A 19,131-nucleotide genomic window follows, 5' to 3' on the forward strand; every position below is an offset into this window, starting at 1 on the left:
GATGCTTCAACACCTGGTTTGAACATGCGCCATTGGAGGGTTAGCCATAATAACCAAAGAAAGTTACAAATTTTGTAACAAATAACCCTCAGCTCAGTTGAACTAACAGGATTCAAGGCTGAAGAATTTTCTGTTTTTGAGAATCGTATCGTGATAGACTTGTATTGCAAATATTGTTAGGTTTCTCGAAATTAAATTACACTCAGACTTGAATAGTAGAGGTTCAGATAACGCAAATTCGTTATCAGAATACTCAAAGGTTAAAAATAAGCGTTGAAATAATGAGTGTTCAAGAAAAATTTAATATTTTTGTGAAGTTCAAACCAAAATTAATCTGGAGAACGTTGGAAAAATAATTGCGGTTAAAAATACTATTTAGTGTAGACCATGGATCGCCAAGATTTTCGATAAAATGGCTTTATTTTGAAGCTAGCGGACAGCAGACACTGAATTTCTTCATGAAAATAACGTATTATGAATGTCGCTGTGGGCTTTTCATTAACTTTGTAGGAAAAAAAATGTTTGCATATATTAAGGAGTCTTTGAGTTTCAAAACCTTACGGCCCGTGGGCAAAATCAATTTTGACTCTTTAAACCAACCATCTTTTCCAAAACCTCCTCGCTGCCTATACATCAATAAAAAAGATTTTCAGATATATTGGAAAACGTTTGGAGAAAAAATAATAATGTAAAATTATGCGCATACTCTTTCTATCTCACGATGGGTGATTCTCTGTTTTCAATACCCAAGGAATACAATTTATTAACTTAAAACCCTCAGGGTTGTCCCCAATGATGAACTGATACAATGACTTAAGATATTCTTCACCTTTTGAATGTTGATTAAGATTGCGGGCCGTTCACATTTTTTGCCAGCTTAAAATGGAAATTAAGATTTGAAGCTGAGTAAACTGATTCAGATGGTCTGGTGGAAATTAGGATGTTTGATTTTTGAAATACTAAAACAATACTCAAAGACCTTTATCTAACATACCATAACTTGAAATCCCATACGAAATCGTTGTCGTTTTTCTCCGAGCTTTATCCAGCACTTTTAGAATCTATGTGTAGGGAAGAATGAGGATACTTGATCCCAGGAAGTACTTCATTCCTTAGTTAAATCTCGAAACTGGATCAATTTTTTTAAGAAAAAAATCTAAATAGAACAAATCATCAAAACTGGTATCTCGAATAATTTAATTTTTTGAGTTACCACTTGCACCTGATTTTTGGACTTTGTTTAAAAAATCTAACAAAATGCATATTTTTTTTATCATTTTTTTCCCCACACGAAAAAAATTTAACAAAAATATTTATTCCAATATGTCAATCGTTAGAGTATAATATGAACTTCTTAAATAATGCCGTATTTCCAATAAAATACTAAAATGTGGACTTTTTTTAAGAAAAAGTTCTCCAAAATGTATGTTATGGGTTCACTTATTCCCTAAAGTCCAAATAGATATATTCTTCTTCTGAATGGATTGCCTAAGCTAAGGCGACCCTAATCAAAGGATCAAGTCTCCTTCAAATTCAAAATATCACAGTTTTTTAGTTCCACAAAAACGCTTATAGTTCATCCACTGATCATAGTTCATCTACGAGTTCATGTATCGAACTTACGTTTGCAGCATATAAACTCGAATGCAAAAAACGGTGATCTGAAAAAATTTTCCTAAAAGATTTATTAAAACAAAAAAAAAGGATCAAGTATCCCCATTCTCCCCTATATAAATATATTTCTGCCAGTCTGTCAATTTGTCTGTTCCCGATAGACTCGAAAACTACTGAACCGATTTACGGGGAACTCGACAAATGGAAGTTTCTGAGGCCAGGGAAGGTTCTTATGATAGGTTGATAGTCTTTATAACCCGAGAACTAATCATGCAAATGGAATCAAATTTGGCATGGTATGAGGAATGTTTCTATGATGGTTTGGTACCTCTCCTTTGTTTCAATGAAGAGATACGAAGGGGAAAAGGGCTCTTTAATTTTTTTTTACATAACTCAAGAACTTATCAAGCAAATCGAACCAAATTTGGCATATAAAGGTATTTGAAAATGAGTAATGATAGTAGGTATGATAAATTTAAGCCACTCATTTCTATCAGCGGAGAGATATAAATGGGGAAAGAGGGCTTCCATACATTTTTTTTGCATAACTTGAAATGCAAAAATTGATCTTGAAAATTTATCTAACAACAAGGAAAATTATTTTGATATGGTTTTATGATTATTTGGGACACTGCCCTTCTTCCAGTAAGTAGGAACGTAGGAAGAAGGGAAGATTACCCAATACAATTTTGTTTGCATAGGTTCTCAATTTATGTTGACGAAACCAGCAAATGAATTCAAGTATGGCATGGAAAGGTATTTGGGTATGAGATATGTTTCTACCATTCGATTGTTATAGATCCTTACGCTTTACAGTATGGAAAGGATAGGAAAGAAAGGTGTTCCATATAAACTTTATTGTAAAGCTTAAAACTAATCATCCAACGGGATCAAATTTGATATAAGAGAGCTCACGCTCTCAATACAATTGAAATGTAATCCATTTTTAGAAAATTTCATTCATTCTTGAAAGGTGTAGCAAAGCAGATTAAATCAAGAATACTGCATATGCATATGCATAAGTGGCTCATGATCGATAACGCGTGGTTGAAAACGCCAAAAGGTATGCAACAGAATTAAAATTTAAAGGCGTTAGCAGTTTTGAGCAGTACTGTCAGCAATATTCCATTGGCAGTAGAGTCAGCCGGTTTCATTTCAACATGTCAAAAAATCTCTTAAATAATCTAATTTCATGAAAAGTATGGTTAGTATGAAATGTTAGTTAACAATTCATATGTTTATAAATTCTCGCAACATTTAATCTAATTTCGAATTACGCCAATTACCGCTTTACACTTAAAATATCAAGGCCCACAAAAAGTAGGTTACCAGAAATTTCAAACAGCTTTAACTTGCCAACTACTGATCCGAATTTCACAAAGTTGGCCTATTTTAATTACTTCAAGTGTCTAGTTTTAATTTGTTGAACTTCATTTCCCTCCAAAGTATTTCAAAATTAATATCAAAAAGATACTGTAGTTCAAACTTTTTTTGAAAAATTTACCTCGACTTCGCCCATGTTAATCTATGGTTTGAATAATCATTAAAAATTGATAAAACATGGTGGATATGCCTTGAGTTTTAAACTATTCAGTAGTACATAAATTCAATAAAATCGTGCAAACAAAGTAATTTTGAAGCAAAAAAACTTATCAATTTCAATTGCCACCCGCTCAATGTATATCACATCACACCTACCACGCAATATTTCTTTTATTTAAAAGGGTACAAGAATAAAAATAATACTGCTGTTATCTTAAAAATCCGAGAAATCATATATGATTCCATGTCAATCGTGCAAAGCGGAAAATTATTTTTATCCAAATTTTGAAAAACTTGACGAATAGACTCGCTGAGGTCTACAATACAAATCCTGAAATTTTCAAAATGACCTGCCAAACTTTCGTTCCTGGACCATCTCTCCTATTTTCCTAGTCGTCATTTTCAAAATGCAATCTCTCCGAATATTTAAGTCAAAGAAAAATGACGAAAGGATCTAAGTTTTTGTTTGTAATATGTGTCTAGTTTTTTGTTCACTGAACATTTTAATCCAGGGGTGAACAACCTTTTGATCCAACGACGGGCCAATTTGAATTTGAAACTTTGTTGACAGGCTGCACTGAAAATAACATTTATTATTTAATTTGCAGAGCTTTATTTTATAACCATAGATTTTTTCACAAAACAAATTTGAAAAAGGAAAGATAAAACTAATTGAAGTTTTTAAAAGAAAGAAGTTAAACACCGTATCACTCGGTACATCATTATCATTTTATAATAATAAAAAAAACTTCTAATTGATTTGAATTCCTTCGAAAGCATTCTTGGAAAAAGAGACATCATTTGCTTTCCTTGTTATTGCAAACGAAATTTTTGGAGGCCTTCCTGATTCATTAAAAAAGTTTTAACTGTTTTATGAGAAAAATCCTTTTGCTCAAACCGATGATACGATTTATCATCACTTCCATTTGAAGGTTTAAATCCCAGTGATAAGTTATAGTTGAAATAATTTATTTTTATGGAATCACTTTTACTATCTTCTCAGCTTTGGACATTGAATTATTATAGAAATTTCTTGACTTTGATTCTTTTTTTATAGTATCTACGAGAAGTTTTTTCACAATTTAAATTTGTCCTCAAAGTCTTCACGCTTTGAAAAACTGTTTTTTTTATTAAAAGTTATTTATCAGATCAGATATTGAGCAAGATGGTCGAAATCGCAGAACAAATCCATAATTATACAGATTTTTAGGAGGATTTTGTTAAAGTTCTAGCTTATGTACATTCTCGTTTCTAGAGTTTTTTCACACATTTGACGGATTTTCTTAATTTAATTTACCCAGCTAGCCTTTAGCTTGCATAAGATTTTTTAACTGATATATGAAAATTTTATTACTGGTAATGTGGATTACCAATCTTCAAGTGTAATGACTCGATTCTCAATGTTTTGCACAAGATTTCTACGAAATTTCTGAAAAATCTGGTTTGGTTAAACCACATATTTACAGATTTTTTTTTTTCAAGAAATCTGAATTTTAGTCATCGACTTTAATGCTCAGTCGTGTCGATAAGAAATCAAAAATTGTTCATCCAGGCTATTATAAAACTTTCCTCATTCTAGTCAATATTCAAGAACAAAAAGATTTCACTTGTTAACGGTTTTTTTTACCAGTACTTGAATGTTAAAAAAACTAGCTTTTGCACATAATTTGATAAAATAATTTAAATTTCATAAAATATTTCCTTAACATAATTATTAACAAAGTTATCTTTGCCAACGGATTTAAAATTCCTGCGATCATCTGTAACGTTTGCTCTTACCAACAGTTTTTTTTTTATAGATTTTAAATTTAAAAAGTGGTATTTCAAAAATTAGGAAAAATGTTATCAAAAATGAAATAAAAATTCCACTCTGACAAATAAATCATATTGCAATTATACCTTCAAAAGAACAAAATAAATGGTTAAACACTAGAAAAAAGTTAACAATATGAATAATTGTGTGGCAAATGCAACTCCAAACAAGTAAAATGTAGGGAAAAGTGTGGATACTTGATCCCCTTTTCTTATTTTCACCATATCTTTTTGTAAAAATTAAGCAATTCGCACCCTCTTACATTTTCTGACAGCGTGTAACTTCAAGTTTCTATGCTCCAAAAATTAGAACGATACTTGAAGTTAAGGGAGACTTGATCCTTTATTCAGGAAGCCCTAGTCCTGAAAAAAAAATCAAACAAAACCCAAAGATAGAATTTCAGTTTACTATTTTGGTCATGTTTTATCTCATTTCACAATTTATAACTGACAGAAGAAGAAAATTCTATAACTTTGTCTCAACGCTAATGATATTGCATACCTAAAGGCGCTATTTTCTATAATTAAGAGAAAATTAATTATATTGACCCTTTTCTTCAGAACCTTTGTTTGTTAAATGTTAGTTATTGGATAAATATTAGTAATTGAGTAATCAGCAATGATCACGATCAACTCAGAAGAAGAATATATTGTTTTTAACTCTAGGGATCAATTGAACCCATAACTAACATTTTAGAAAACTTTTTCTAAAAAAAGTTGAGAGTGCTCCATTGCTTTGGACATATGGTATTATAGAGTTCATATTACGCTCGAACGATTGGAACAAATATCTTGGTTACAAATGTTCATGTAAGGAACATTTTAAAGTGATGAAAAATGATCTTCAAGTCACATTTCGTGAAATTTTTCAAACAAAGTTCAATTACTCAAACAATTTTTTTGTTAAAATTTTTTGAGCTTTAAGCATTGCTGTTTTGCTCCATTTGGCACATTTTTCTTGAACGTTTGATCTTTGTAGGACATTCCAGTTTCGAGATATAGCTAAGGAATCAAGTATCCCCAGGGATCAAGTATACCCACTCTCCCCTGTATTTGATCAATCACTAACATATTATTATACGGACTAGTTGAGAAATAAAATCAATTTGAGAAAAGCTTCGCGGGCCGCACAGGATGTATTTCTAGTTCCCGAGACATTGAAGATTAAATATTTTCTCGAGGTTTCTTTTGTGTAACTAAGTGAATCCTCTGCTATAATTCAGGGTGGCTTTAAAAAATACTACGTAAACCAGAATCAAACACTAGGGATTGTGATGTTCCCGTTCTGGACCGTCCGTCGGTCCTCTTCAGGCTCTCGACTATGCCAGCTTTTTATAGTCGTTTATACTCGGGTAGTTTATCTCGTGCTTCAGGATACCACATCCTCCGCTTGCACAAAAAGCTTTCTAATTGCATCCAGGCATTTTTTTAAAATACATATCTAGCAAATGTCAAAATACTTCTCTTCAATCAGTTGTTTCCGTCTGCGCTCAATGTATTCATGTGTTTCATTGTCTTCTATTATATCAAGTTTTCTCTATTCAGAATTATTCATCACATATGCAATTACCAGTCTTTCTCAAGAGTCCTTGTGATTCTATTTTCTTCCTCAATTTTTCTATTTTTCTATTGTAGTTTAATGATTTTCTTTTTCAGCCATTACTATAGTTATATTACTCCTTCCTTATATAGTTACTTTATATTTCTCCTTCCATAATCTTATTTTTTCTGCATCATCTTTCTTTTCCCATCATCTACAAAGCTGGCTCTCGACTATGCCAGCTTTTTATAGTCGTTTATACTCGGGTAGTTTATCTCGTGCTTCAGGATACCACATCCTCCGCTTGCACAAAAAGCTTTCTAATTGCATCCAGGCATTTTTTTAAAATACATATCTAGCAAATGTCAAAATACTTCTCTTCAATCAGTTGTTTCCGTCTGCGCTCAATGTATTCATGTGTTTCATTGTCTTCTATTATATCAAGTTTTCTCTATTCAGAATTATTCATCACATATGCAATTACCAGTCTTTCTCAAGAGTCCTTGTGATTCTATTTTCTTCCTCAATTTTTCTATTTTTCTATTGTAGTTTAATGATTTTCTTTTTCAGCCATTACTATAGTTATATTACTCCTTCCTTATATAGTTACTTTATATTTCTCCTTCCATAATCTTATTTTTTCTGCATCATCTTTCTTTTCCCATCATCTACAAACAACATCATCTTCACTATCATATCCTCCCCTCTCTTCCAGGCTTTATTCAAGCTTCACCATCTCCTCGACATTTCTTCGTTTCTTCTCTCATATTATTTTTCATTTATCATCGTATTGTTATCCATCCAAATTACTGGTATTTTTCTACAATCTCTTATCGTCTCACGTTATTTTTCTCATTTGCTTTTCTCATTTCCCCTTTCATTCTCAATGCTACTACACTTAACCATGAACTTAAACTCGTAATAAGGTTTAAGCTTACTTTATTTATTTTTTTCCCATTTTTCACCTGACCATGAGCTTATACTCAGATTCAGGATTTTTACAATTTAATATTCTACCTGACCTTGAGCCGATACTCGGATTCAGGATTTAACTGTATCTGCCTGATCTTGAGCTGATACTCTGATTCAGGTTTGCATTTTCAATTAATTGCGCCTTGGGCTTGACCCAACTGCAATTATAAACACTGCCATGAGCTTTACTCGGACTAGTGTTAAACTTCTTTGCATCTTTCTGCGCATCTGTAACTGCGCCGTATCTTCTTAAAACTCGCCTTATCGCAGCACTCTACGCACGGTGACATCGTGTTTACCCCAACAGCCAGTATTTGTGCACAGCAATACCACGAGTATTGTAGCGCCTAGCGCATTTCTGAGCATTGCACAATGCATCACCCACAATCATCCCTTGAAACATCTCATCCTGTAATTATCACTTTAGCACTATCGTCCTCGCTCCATCGACTTTGCATCATCGTGCTCTCGCCAACACTCCCTCGCTGTCTCTCCCTGGGATGAAACAAACACTCTTTCTAAACTAAACTCCTTCTCCATGGGAGAGCAGCGCTCCTGCTTCGGTCGCCAATGTGATGTTCCCGTTCAGGACCGTCCGTCCGTCGGTCCTCTTCAGACTGAGCCTCTGCTCTCGACTATGCCAGCTTTTTATAGTCGTTTATACTCGGGCAGTTTATCTCGTGCGTCAGGATACCACAGGGATCTAGAATTCATTTGTCCAGAAGACACATTCCAATTTTCAACTTATTTGGTCAACATTAAGGGATGTCTTACCACATCCTAAATTTGTATGGCGTCTTTTATTTTATCTCGATGTCATTTTGAACAAGTTTGTTGAAAATCGTAAGATAATTCGATCAAAGACAAGAAGTTACTAAGCTCTAAAAAAGGTATTGAGGGAGAAAATATAAGCCTAATTTATTTCTATTTGTCTCATATACAAATGCTTCCATCATTGCTCTCTAAAATTCAATTTTCTAATCAGAACATCAACTGAATTTTATATATGTGAAGCTACCTTGTAATGTAATATTCACATGAGCAAATTTTTGTGACGTTCTGTCAAGTTGTTTTTGAGATAGCGTCCAATGAAGAAGTTCATCGACTTTAATTTTTGGGCGCCACGTGCGCCATCTATAATGAATTCCAAGAATTACCCTTTTTCAATCAAGGCTTTTTTATTACTTTTTTTGTTGTCTAAATCTTGATTTTCAAAACCACTCAAAACTTTTAATTTGATCGGAATTATGACAACTTTAGCAGATTGTCCTCCTTCGACGCAAAAAACATATTTGACTTTCAATCAATCCACCTCTGCTTTGCAGTAGTTGCACTTGCACCATTCAAGAACCTATCAAAACATTATATCAACTTTGAAGGATCTATGAAAGTTTTATTCAGGGAGAAAGGTTAAATTTGGAGCCAAACTTCTTTGTATATTCAGCAATTCCATGTGTCAATAGTAACTGACTGATTTGTAGCTTCCACAGATCGTCAGTCCGACATCAAATTTTTCAATTTTCTCTCTTTTTTCATCTTCGGAACATCCAGGCGAGACTTGTCAGCAAAAAGTTTCTGGCAGGAAACCTGCCAGGAGCCCATTTAAGAGTTCGTGTCGCTGTCCTTTACGAAGTTTTTCAAAATATCTCCTCGCGGTTCCGATATTTTGCGCACGATTTGACCACCGTATTTTGTTTATTTTTACGGCGGGCGCCTTTCTTCTCTTGCAGAAATAAAATAAGGCGTGTATATTTGTCAGATAGATGAACTTTCAAAAAAAAACCTTCGTGGAATCAATCATCTCCATGAATAGTGAAAATAAGAATGAATTAGCACACCTTTAGATCCCTCAGGACTCCTTAAACGATTTACCATAAGGGCTGTCCCAACGGTAGATGCAAAACACGGTTTTCGACCACGCTAAAACAGTCCGCCCGGCACCGGAACTTTTGTCGACTAGCTGATTTCCAGCTGTTTTTGAGTCTCCCACTGGAACTTTTCTGAATTTTTCGTGATCGTGCTCAAAAAATTTATTCAACGACCTTTTCAAAAACTACTTGACAGAACGTCCCATAAATTGCACTTTCCTATTTAAGTTCTTTTTAAAAGATCTTAAACAGACTTTAAAGTTCGAGCGGTATGTGAACGGGTGTCAAAGTAGCTCTGAGGGAGTTGATTTCTTATTTTCTCGAGTGCGTTATGGATATGACAAACATGATCATTGGTTTCATCATGATCATTCGATTTAATGATTTTGAGAAATCACGTTATTCTTTGTTCGAATGCATGTTGTTCGATTTATACAGATTGGATGCGATAATCGTTTTCATAGTAATCGAAAGTTGAGTTTTTGGAGTCCATCGTGGTCCAATGACCTTTCTTGATGAGCTATGCTCCAGCTTGTTGGAATGATCATTGAACCAAGTTGGACTTTTGAAACCCTATTTTTTACGGTCGTCATGACAGAAAAGGATTGTTTTCTAGAATTAATCTAAAAATGCTTAGAGAAAAATGATTAAAAATGGTTACTAAAGTGCAAAAACGGACGATTAAGCTAAAAAGATCAAACAAGTTCATGTGATCCGTTACGCTATTTTTGACACTTCATATTTAGAAGCACGAAATATAACAAAACTTTAAAAAAAATCAAAGCATTTTCTCATATTTTCCGATTAATAAATCATCGCTCTAGTATATAGTACTTTTTATTTTCCAAAAAAGAAAACAAAAACTTACAAATGTACAGAATACCTTATTCACTGACACTTAATCAATTTGGGCTGTATTTTGCAATGCGTTTCGATTGATTCTTTTTTTTTTTGTGTAAGAACAGGAGTACCAATTTTTACTCATGAATTTACAATGATTTCTTTCCATAGATAAAAATTGATACCCATGGACTAGTTTTCCGAAGAATTTTCAGTTTCTCAAAAACAGTTGTTTTTATGATGGCGTCCAATTTCGACTATATGCATACAGCTGCATCGAATTTCATTTCTATTTTTTCTGTTTTTCAAAAGCTTCAAGCGACGATTGTTACAATATTTTTGTACAGAGAAAAAAGTCATGAGTTGGCCATTTATTTTTTTTTGCTTTTGTTTTTGTTGTTCGATTACGATAAAAACATAACTACAGATCAATAAATAATAAAACACAATAAGCATAACATACAAATTTTTTGTTGGTTTCGAATCTCGAAGTTATTTGTTCACTGGGTGGCGCCGTTTTGGCTTCTTCCAAATGGCTTACGGGGGGGGTTTTGTATTTTTTATTTTCAATAATCTACCTTCTGGGGACAAAACAATTGCTTCCAAATTTTCGAATATTTGGACTGTAAAGCTAAATGTTTTTTGTAGTTGTTGTTGGTTCGTTTATCTAGGTGTGAGTCATAAACAGCTTGGAAATGTTCATTTCTTTTATCACGAACGACCAAATTTTGGTTTTCCATTGTGATAGCTTACAGACGAATGCCAGGATTGCGGGAACGTACGAAGTTCAACAGTTCATCGGAATCTTCGCACACGAACGGCTTCAGGTGGTGACAGGCAACGTCGTGCCACTTGAGTCCATCATTGTAGAAGTTGTTCAGAATCGACAGGCAAGATTCGTCGTTACCCTACAAAGTAATGAAATTAGCGTTAGAATGACTATCTTCACAACATAAATCTTCCTCAAGAAGGTCTCACCTGGGCCGCTTCTCGGTTGTCCGGCTGCTGCTGTCCGTATCCGCCGGTGTAGCTCCAGTCTCCGGTGTTGCGCTGAGTGGTCGGTCCAATCTTGACTCCGGAACCGGACCAGAACCAGCCGTTCTCATTCGGGGGCTGCAAATCGGGACGGTCACAGCCGGCAAAGTTGCACTTGCGACCGGACGTCCAGATGTAGCGCACATTTCCGCGAGCGATGCGCTGCTTGATGAATTCATTCTCCTGGGGCGTCTCCATCGAGACGGCGTCCATGCAGTGACGGCGGCAGATGTTTCGGGCATCGAGCCAGTCCACCTCCAGACTGCGGGTGGGGGCGTGCTCCCAGCTGAAGAAGTACGAGTGTGCTACACCGCGGGCATCCCGGTAGGTTGCGTGCCGCACACCTGGGAAAATAAAAAAAGGGAAAGAATCAATCAGTGGCGTTTAAGTCCAAATGGCAGCATTAATAGGTCGGTAGACATGAAATCCTTTCCACACAGATATTTAAGTATTTAAGTGCTCTTTTGTTGGGTGAAGAATGATAACAGTGACCCCGCAGTTCTCATTTGAACAAATCAGAAGTTGCGCCTGTCGAACCAACTGGTCTCTACTAAGAATATCACTATCCAGCTTCACAATGATATACGAGTGCCGTTATGTACTTCCGGGACCATAGTTATTGCCGCAGCATAAGATCACCGTGACTGACCAAGTGGTCATGTTATAGGTCACGGAGAGGACTTTTAAAAGCCGAAGTCTAAGGCATTAACATAGATCTGGTCGAACGGATCACGGGTCTAAGCCTACTGCCCCGTATAAGCACTGTCGAGGGTGTATTTATGCTGACCTAAAGAGCGTAGGCGCTGCAAGTTTCTGCTACAGAGAGAAACGTCAATCAGTCAAATACGTCCGATAGTCCTAAATGCAGCCTACAAAGTGTTGTCTCCAATCCTACTCCGCCGCCGCCTTAGTACACAAGCAAACAGATTCGTGGAAAGTCATCAGGCCGGCTTCATGGGGGACGGTCTACGACTGACCAGATCTTCACATTATGGCAAATCCTCCAAAAATGCCGTGAACATTAAGTCCCCACGCACTATCTATGGAAATTCATGGACGAGAACGGCTTCTCCGGAAAGCTGACCAAACTTATCAAGGCGACGGTAGATGGAACGCAGTGCTGTATGCGGATCTCGGGTGAATTGCCGAGTTCATTCGAATTCCGCAGGGAGCTTCGACAAAGCGATGGTCTCTCCTGCATGATGTTCAACGTGGCAATATAAGTTGTTATTCGTCGAGCGGTGGTTGCAATGCGGGGCACGATTTTCAACAGATCCAGTCCACTTATCTGCTTTGCCGACGACATTTATATACTCGGCAGATCATCTGGGGCAGTGGAGGAGATCTACCGCAAACTGAAACGCGAAGCAGGAAAGATTGAGTTATTTATGCTGGCCTGCGGATCCGAGACCGACCAAACCCGCTTTTCCAGTAATAACAAGGTCACGATCGACGGCGACGAGCTGGAGATAGTCAAAGACTTAGTCTATCTCGGCTCACTGCTGACCACAGACAATGACACCAGCCGAGAGATCCGGGGCGAATGTTCAGTGTAAGTCACGCCTACTATGGACTCCACAAGCAACTGCAATCGAGAAGACTTAGCCCTCGCATGAAGTGTAGCCTGAATATGACGCTCATTAGACATGGATATTGTTCGAGGAGGACCTGCGAACACTCAGAGTATCCGAGCGACGAGTAATATGAACCATCTTTGGAGGCGTGCCGGAGAACGGAGTGTGGAGGTGAAGGATGAACCACGAGCTCACGCTACTCTATGGCGAATCCAATATCCAGAAGGTAGTGAAGGCTGACCGGATACGCTGGACAACTGTCCTGCAAAACACGTGTTCGCTACAAATCCGATAGGAACGAGACGAGCAGTGGCACAACGAGAAGTTGGAGAGCGGTTGCCATGGACCGAGTGAATTGGAGGAACATTGTTGATAAGATTATGTCGTAAAACGGAATACTATGTAAATAAAATAATTCCTAGTCTTTTGCGAAGTTTTCGATAGAGTCGGCCGGCTTCTCATGTTTATTCAAGTACAATTTGGTAAGGGTTTTAATCGGTCCCGCTTGAGGACAATTTGGTGGAATCATCGTCTTCGGTTCGATCTAGACTTTGTTGGATTTGTATCAAGCCATCGTGTCCTTTGAGTAGTGAACTCATTCCAAATCCGACGAAAACAGTACTGGGTAATCATACATGCGGATCATGGGGAATACGCAACGGTTCAGGCATTCTCGGACGTAAAGAGCTTTATTCATTGTGTCAGTAGTCAAGAACGGCTCGGAATGCATGCCACACTCGGATATGGCTTGCCAAACCAAACCATTTTATCAAATTTTCCGGTAATAATTGATGTCTGCTACTCTTCAATACTTTGACCATCCCTGACAGTGTAATACTGGTCATTTGGAGCGTGAAACGCGAAGCAGGAAGGATTGGGTTGATGATTAATATGTCCAAGACGAAGTACATGCTGGCCTGCGGATCCGAGACCGACCGAACCCGCTTGTCCAGTAACAACAAGGTCACGGTCGACGGCGACGAGCTAGAGATAGTCGAAGACTTTGTCTATCTCGGCTCACTGGTGACCGCAGACAATGACACCAGCCGAGAGATCCGAAGGCGAGTTATCAGCGGAAGTCGTGCCTACTATGAACTCCTCAAGCAACTGCGGTCGAGAAGACTTAGCCCTCGCACGAAGTGTAACATGTATATGACGCTCATTAGACCGGTTGTTCTCTACGGGCACGAGACATGGATATTGCTCGAGGAGGACCTGCGTACACTCGGAGTATTCGAGCGAAAAGTGTTAAGAACCATCTTTGGCGGCGTACAGGAGAACGGAGTGTGGAGGCGAAGGATGAACCACGAGTTCGCGCGACTCTACGGCGAACTCAGTATCCAGAAGGTGGTGAAAGCTGGCCGGATACGCTGGGCGGGACATGTTGCGAGAATGCCGGACAACTGTCCTGCAAAAGAGGTGTTCGCTACGAATCCGGTAGAAACAAGACGAGCGGGGGCGCAACGAGCGAGGTGGTTAGACCAAGTGGAGCGTGATCTGGCGAACGTGGGGTGCCCAAGAATTGTAGAACGGTTGCCATGGACCGAGTGAATTATAGGAATTATGTTCGTCAAGTTATGTCGTGAGACGGTATACTATGTAAATAAATAATTGGGAGCGTTTTTAATCAAACTTTCAATAGGTCTCGCCGTCAATGGTAACGCACGCCAATTTTCGGATCATATAATTTACGAGCTCTTAGTTTGGCGGAAGCAGCTTATTTTTTACCCGGCTTCGGCTTTTTTTCTGCTTCTTATGTGTCTTTAAACTCAATCTTACTTGGGCACTGATGGACGGTGCTGAGAGGGGATTCCACTTTTTGGTCACATCCTAAACTGAGGCAGTCTTCTTATTTCGACTTTCCGGTCCAAAGTTTTGGCAACCGGACCCGGTTTTCGCTCAGATTTTTTTGTCCACGAAGTTGCTTTACTCTCCAGACTTCCGGTTCGAATTTCAGACTGCTCCAGTGTTTACTTCTTCCATTTTCGCCAACTGACTAAACGAATTGTTGGGGATACTACATTATTTGTACATGATATTTTTGCTTTTTTCCGGGGAAATGGTTTTCATTTTTACTAAAATAATGAAGAGCGGAGCACACGATACACAGATTTTGAAGTTAAACTGTAAAAAACAACACCAACAGAAATCAGCTGTGTAATCGTACTTATATATGATGGGGCATCCTGTATTAGGATCTAAGATATCCAGTCAGGTATACAATTCTCAATCAGAACACGATGAAAGAAATTTAACGAAAAATTTAACGAGGATATTGGCTATCAGAAAAGTTAAATGTAGAGTGTAAAACTTGGGATTTCTAAATTAAGTAATAGGTAGAACTTTGAGAGGGGAATACACCTATCTGTAGCTGGCTTTCAAAGTATAGAACACGACCACGAGTGAAATTACGAAATTGAGACTAAAACTTGTCATGAGCACGCCGCGTGCGTGGTAGGACAATTCGGGGTAGATGACTCCGAGTAGAGTCCGAGTCACCGTAGGATGGATATTTTCTAGTGGCGAGTAACGTGTTAAAGACAATGTTCGGAAAATCGCTCAAGAAAAGCAATCAGGAATGGTTTCTAGCTAAAATGATGCTAGCTGCAAGTGCTGTGATACGCACGTGGTAAAAGTACCCATGTCGAAAATCAACACTAACTTGATACAAGAAAATATACCATGCTCCATCGGAGGCTACCGTTGGTATTCGTCACGTGGCTAATCGACACGGTGATCGACATACTTGGTGATACATTTTGAACGTCGCTCCCTCAATCATTCCCGAACGTCTATCCTCGCATCATTGTTGATAATGCTCGTTATTGATAGACGATCTTAATGTTTCAAAAGGAAAAATCGTAATAAATACCAGGACCACATGTTCAAAAAAGCTTTAGCACATGCTGGACAGTTCATTGCGGTTACCTAGTCATGATTTCGTCCTTCTAGGCAAAGCGAAAAATCCAAATTCCTTTAAAAATACATAGACCGCTCAGAACTGATGCATATCAGTTATGATCCTAAAGGTTGAAAGTCGTCAAGGAAGGAAATCAGCATCGAGACGTTCGATAGCTGATAGTCGGTGCCCTTCTTTACCACATCCTGTATCGCAAAAGTGTTTCAAATACAGAAGCGTCGTTGTCATGCATGATTGTTTATATTATTTTTTTTTTGAAGAAGGAAAATTTGACTGCTTTGATTTTTTGGCTCTGAATGTAGTGAAGCATGGGTCAGTGAAAATGATTGATTTTCGGAACATTGGTTAAAGATAAGCAATCACCGATCGAAGTACATCTCGATGAATGAAGATAGCATTGGTTTATTACGAAAGGTTATTTATGAGATTGTCCCAGAAAGAAGGATTTGAAACGGATGTTGCCGTTGAATACGATAGCTTCAGTACGCCCGTTCTTTAGAAATGCAAATTTAAGTCGTTACGAATCATTTTCAGTAGCGAAGCTTCAATTAGTTTCGAAATTTTGAAGTTTACTTGAATATAAATAATATAACAACTGAAACCAAACTCAGTAAATTCAGCTGTACTTTAAATAACTAAAATATCTGTGCTCATGGCAACCACGATCTGAAAAACTTAAAACGAGAGAACCAAGAGAGCGAACGAAGATCGAATAATGAGTGCGTTAAACCAATTCTCAACGTTTCTGAATTGTCACAATACGTTAGTGATCGATTTTCTTTAAAAACTGATCGCTTGTGGTTGGTAAAAGTACCTAAGTTGATTTCCACACGTTAAAAAAGTGAACAAATAAAAATAGCAAGTATAAATTGAAATCTTAGCGTAGTAGAGTACCTGGAAATTCTCACAATGGAAAGGAAGTTGAATCTTCATTATTTCGCCGAAGCGCCATACCAGCGAGGATTGAAGTTCATCTGTGCTTAAAGCTGGAATCACATCAAGAAGTAATAAATGTTGAAAATTGTGTTTCATAGTGATAAGTACCCACGCAGAATATGATGTAAAACGGCATTACGGAGAATTCAAAAGTATGCTTGTCCCGCCAAACGATCACTAGACATTCGACTCCACATTGGCGTCCATGCTAGTGTAAATTTTTGCATTTCCCTTCAGGTGGGAGGGAGGAATACGATCAGTGCTTGTGGGTAACCCAAACACTGATACTATTTCTTCCTCCCACCTGAGGGAAAATGCGAAAATTTACACTAGCACGGATTGCCAATGTGGCGTCCCGAGCAAGGTTTCCGAAATCACAGAAAAATGTGTTATTTCACAGAACCTCGAGCAAATTTTCATCACAGAATCTGTGTCACAGAACACAGAATTTTGAAACATTCACAGATTTCACAAAATTTTGGAATTTTGAATGGATTTTCGATATTCAATTTTTTTTTGCCAATAAAAAATATAGATTCCTTACTTTTAATATGAAAAATATGATAAGATTGCAAATGTAGATTGATTTTTCCCAACTAAAATGTTAAAAAGATCCAATTTATCATGAATTTTCAATGAAAATAAAGGGCATAGCATCACAGAAAACCATCACAGATTTTTTGGGTAAAATCACAGAATGTCAGAATTTTTTTCTCAAAAACTCAGATTTTTTTTCGGCAGCCTTAGTCCCGAGTCTAGACCTTATTGAGGTCCAAATCCGCAAAACTGACTTGATTGCTTCCTCAACTCTGTAAAGGTCAATTGTGTTAGCCATTGAGCTCATCATCGTTGGTTGAGTTTGGCTCTCATATAAAGTCTGCATGGTGGGAGCGCAAAGACAATTGAGTCAAAGATACCACAAGGACCACAAAGTTTGCAAATTTGCCATGTTAAATTTTCATTGCATTATTCATCAAGAGAATTTATGCGCTAAGTCCCTCAAAATGGATCATGTTATGAAAGTGGTCATCAAAATTGACATTTGTATAAAGTCGAAAGGGTTAAATCACCGACAATTCCAGGAGTTCCTTAAGTCCTTGGATCTAGTCCTTGGAATAGAGTTTGTAAGAATTCTACAAAATATATTTGAAAAACAAATGTCCTAGAGGATGATTTAAGAGCCAGTTCAAAGAACAATGATCAACTAGTTCATCATTTATCCTTTTGTCTTAGCTTTCTTCTTAGAACTTTTTCCTTTGTTCTCGAATTTGTGAAGGCATGTGTCGTGATTTTACGATCCTTACGAATTTCAATTCAGAGATTCACTCAGACACGTCTGTCACTCACAAGAATAGATCGATTACTGACTTTGATTTGATCGTTTTGCCTACACAGATAAAAAAATGTAATGTTACGTTGCATGGAATTTTGCGATTTTGAACTCGAAAATAAAAATCGCTCGAAAAGACATGTAAAAACACGAAAAACGATTTCCAGTTTCGAAAATCCATGTGACCTTACATGTAAAAACATGGGTAGAAAGGAATCGGATGTTTTCATGTAATTATGAAGGTTGTTTCATGTAAACTTCCCTTCAAATTTTGTTTTATAGTGTATTGTAAATCTACCCAGACAAAAAATGTAAACGTACGTTTCACGGAATTTTACTTTTATAAATAAAAAAGAACCATCACTTCAAATGTCATGTAAACAATTTGAAAACAATTTTGGCCCCATGCATTTACGAGGACAGTTACACGGAATTGCATGCAAGCAAACGCTTGCTATATTTGTATGACAGCTCAAGCGTTTGTCATGTTTACTTTTTCAGTCTGTTATGAACGTGGTTAAAGTAAGTCCGGGAAGAGTGCAGCGAGTTTTTATTTATATTAACGTACGCAGAATTATACATGAAAGCAGGTAAGCGAAAAGAATACATTATCTATATATATAAAAATGAATTTCTGTCTGTCTGTCTGTCTGTCTGTCTGTCTGTCTGTCTGTTCCCTATAGACTCAGAAACTACTGAACCGATTTACGTGAAACTTGGCAGGTAGGGATATTGGAGGCCGGGGAAGGTTCCTATTATGGTTTGGGACCCCTCCCCTTAACAGGAAGGGGGGGAGGGGCCTCCAAAACATAAGACCATTTTTTGCATAACTCGGAAACCAATCAAGCAAATGGTATCAAATTTGACATGGGGTGGTATTTGGGGTCAGGGAATATTTCTATGAATATAAAGTACCCCTCCCTCCTCTCAGTGGGGAGATAGAAAGGGGGTGAGGGGGGCTACCTTACAATTTTTCATATAACTCGAAAACTAATCAAGATATTGGTACCAAATTTGGCATGGGAAGGTATTTTGATACGAAAAATATTTCAATGATTATTTGAGATCCCTCCCTCTTTCCAGTTGAAAGGGGGAGGGGCCTCTTTCATATTTTTTACATAACTCAAAAACTAATAAAGCAAATGGAA

General features: G+C 37.3%; 1 protein-coding gene across 1 annotated transcript in view; it reads right to left on the reverse strand.

Annotated features, from left to right (window-relative positions):
- Positions 1–10,169: 10,169 nt before the first annotated feature.
- LOC129749849 (uncharacterized) overlaps positions 10,170–19,131 on the reverse strand; it is an 88,428-nt gene continuing 79,466 nt past the window's right edge. Inside the window, exons 3-4 of the mRNA XM_055744942.1 lie at positions 11,167–11,567; positions 10,170–11,096 (exon numbers count right to left, since the gene is read on the reverse strand). Coding sequence (XP_055600917.1) covers positions 10,938–11,096; positions 11,167–11,567 — 560 coding nt within the window. The 3' untranslated portion in view covers positions 10,170–10,937. The remainder of the gene's footprint in view (positions 11,097–11,166; positions 11,568–19,131) is intronic.

This window comes from Uranotaenia lowii, chromosome 2, assembly GCF_029784155.1.
Source record: "Uranotaenia lowii strain MFRU-FL chromosome 2, ASM2978415v1, whole genome shotgun sequence".
Classification (NCBI taxonomy): domain Eukaryota; kingdom Metazoa; phylum Arthropoda; class Insecta; order Diptera; family Culicidae; genus Uranotaenia; species Uranotaenia lowii.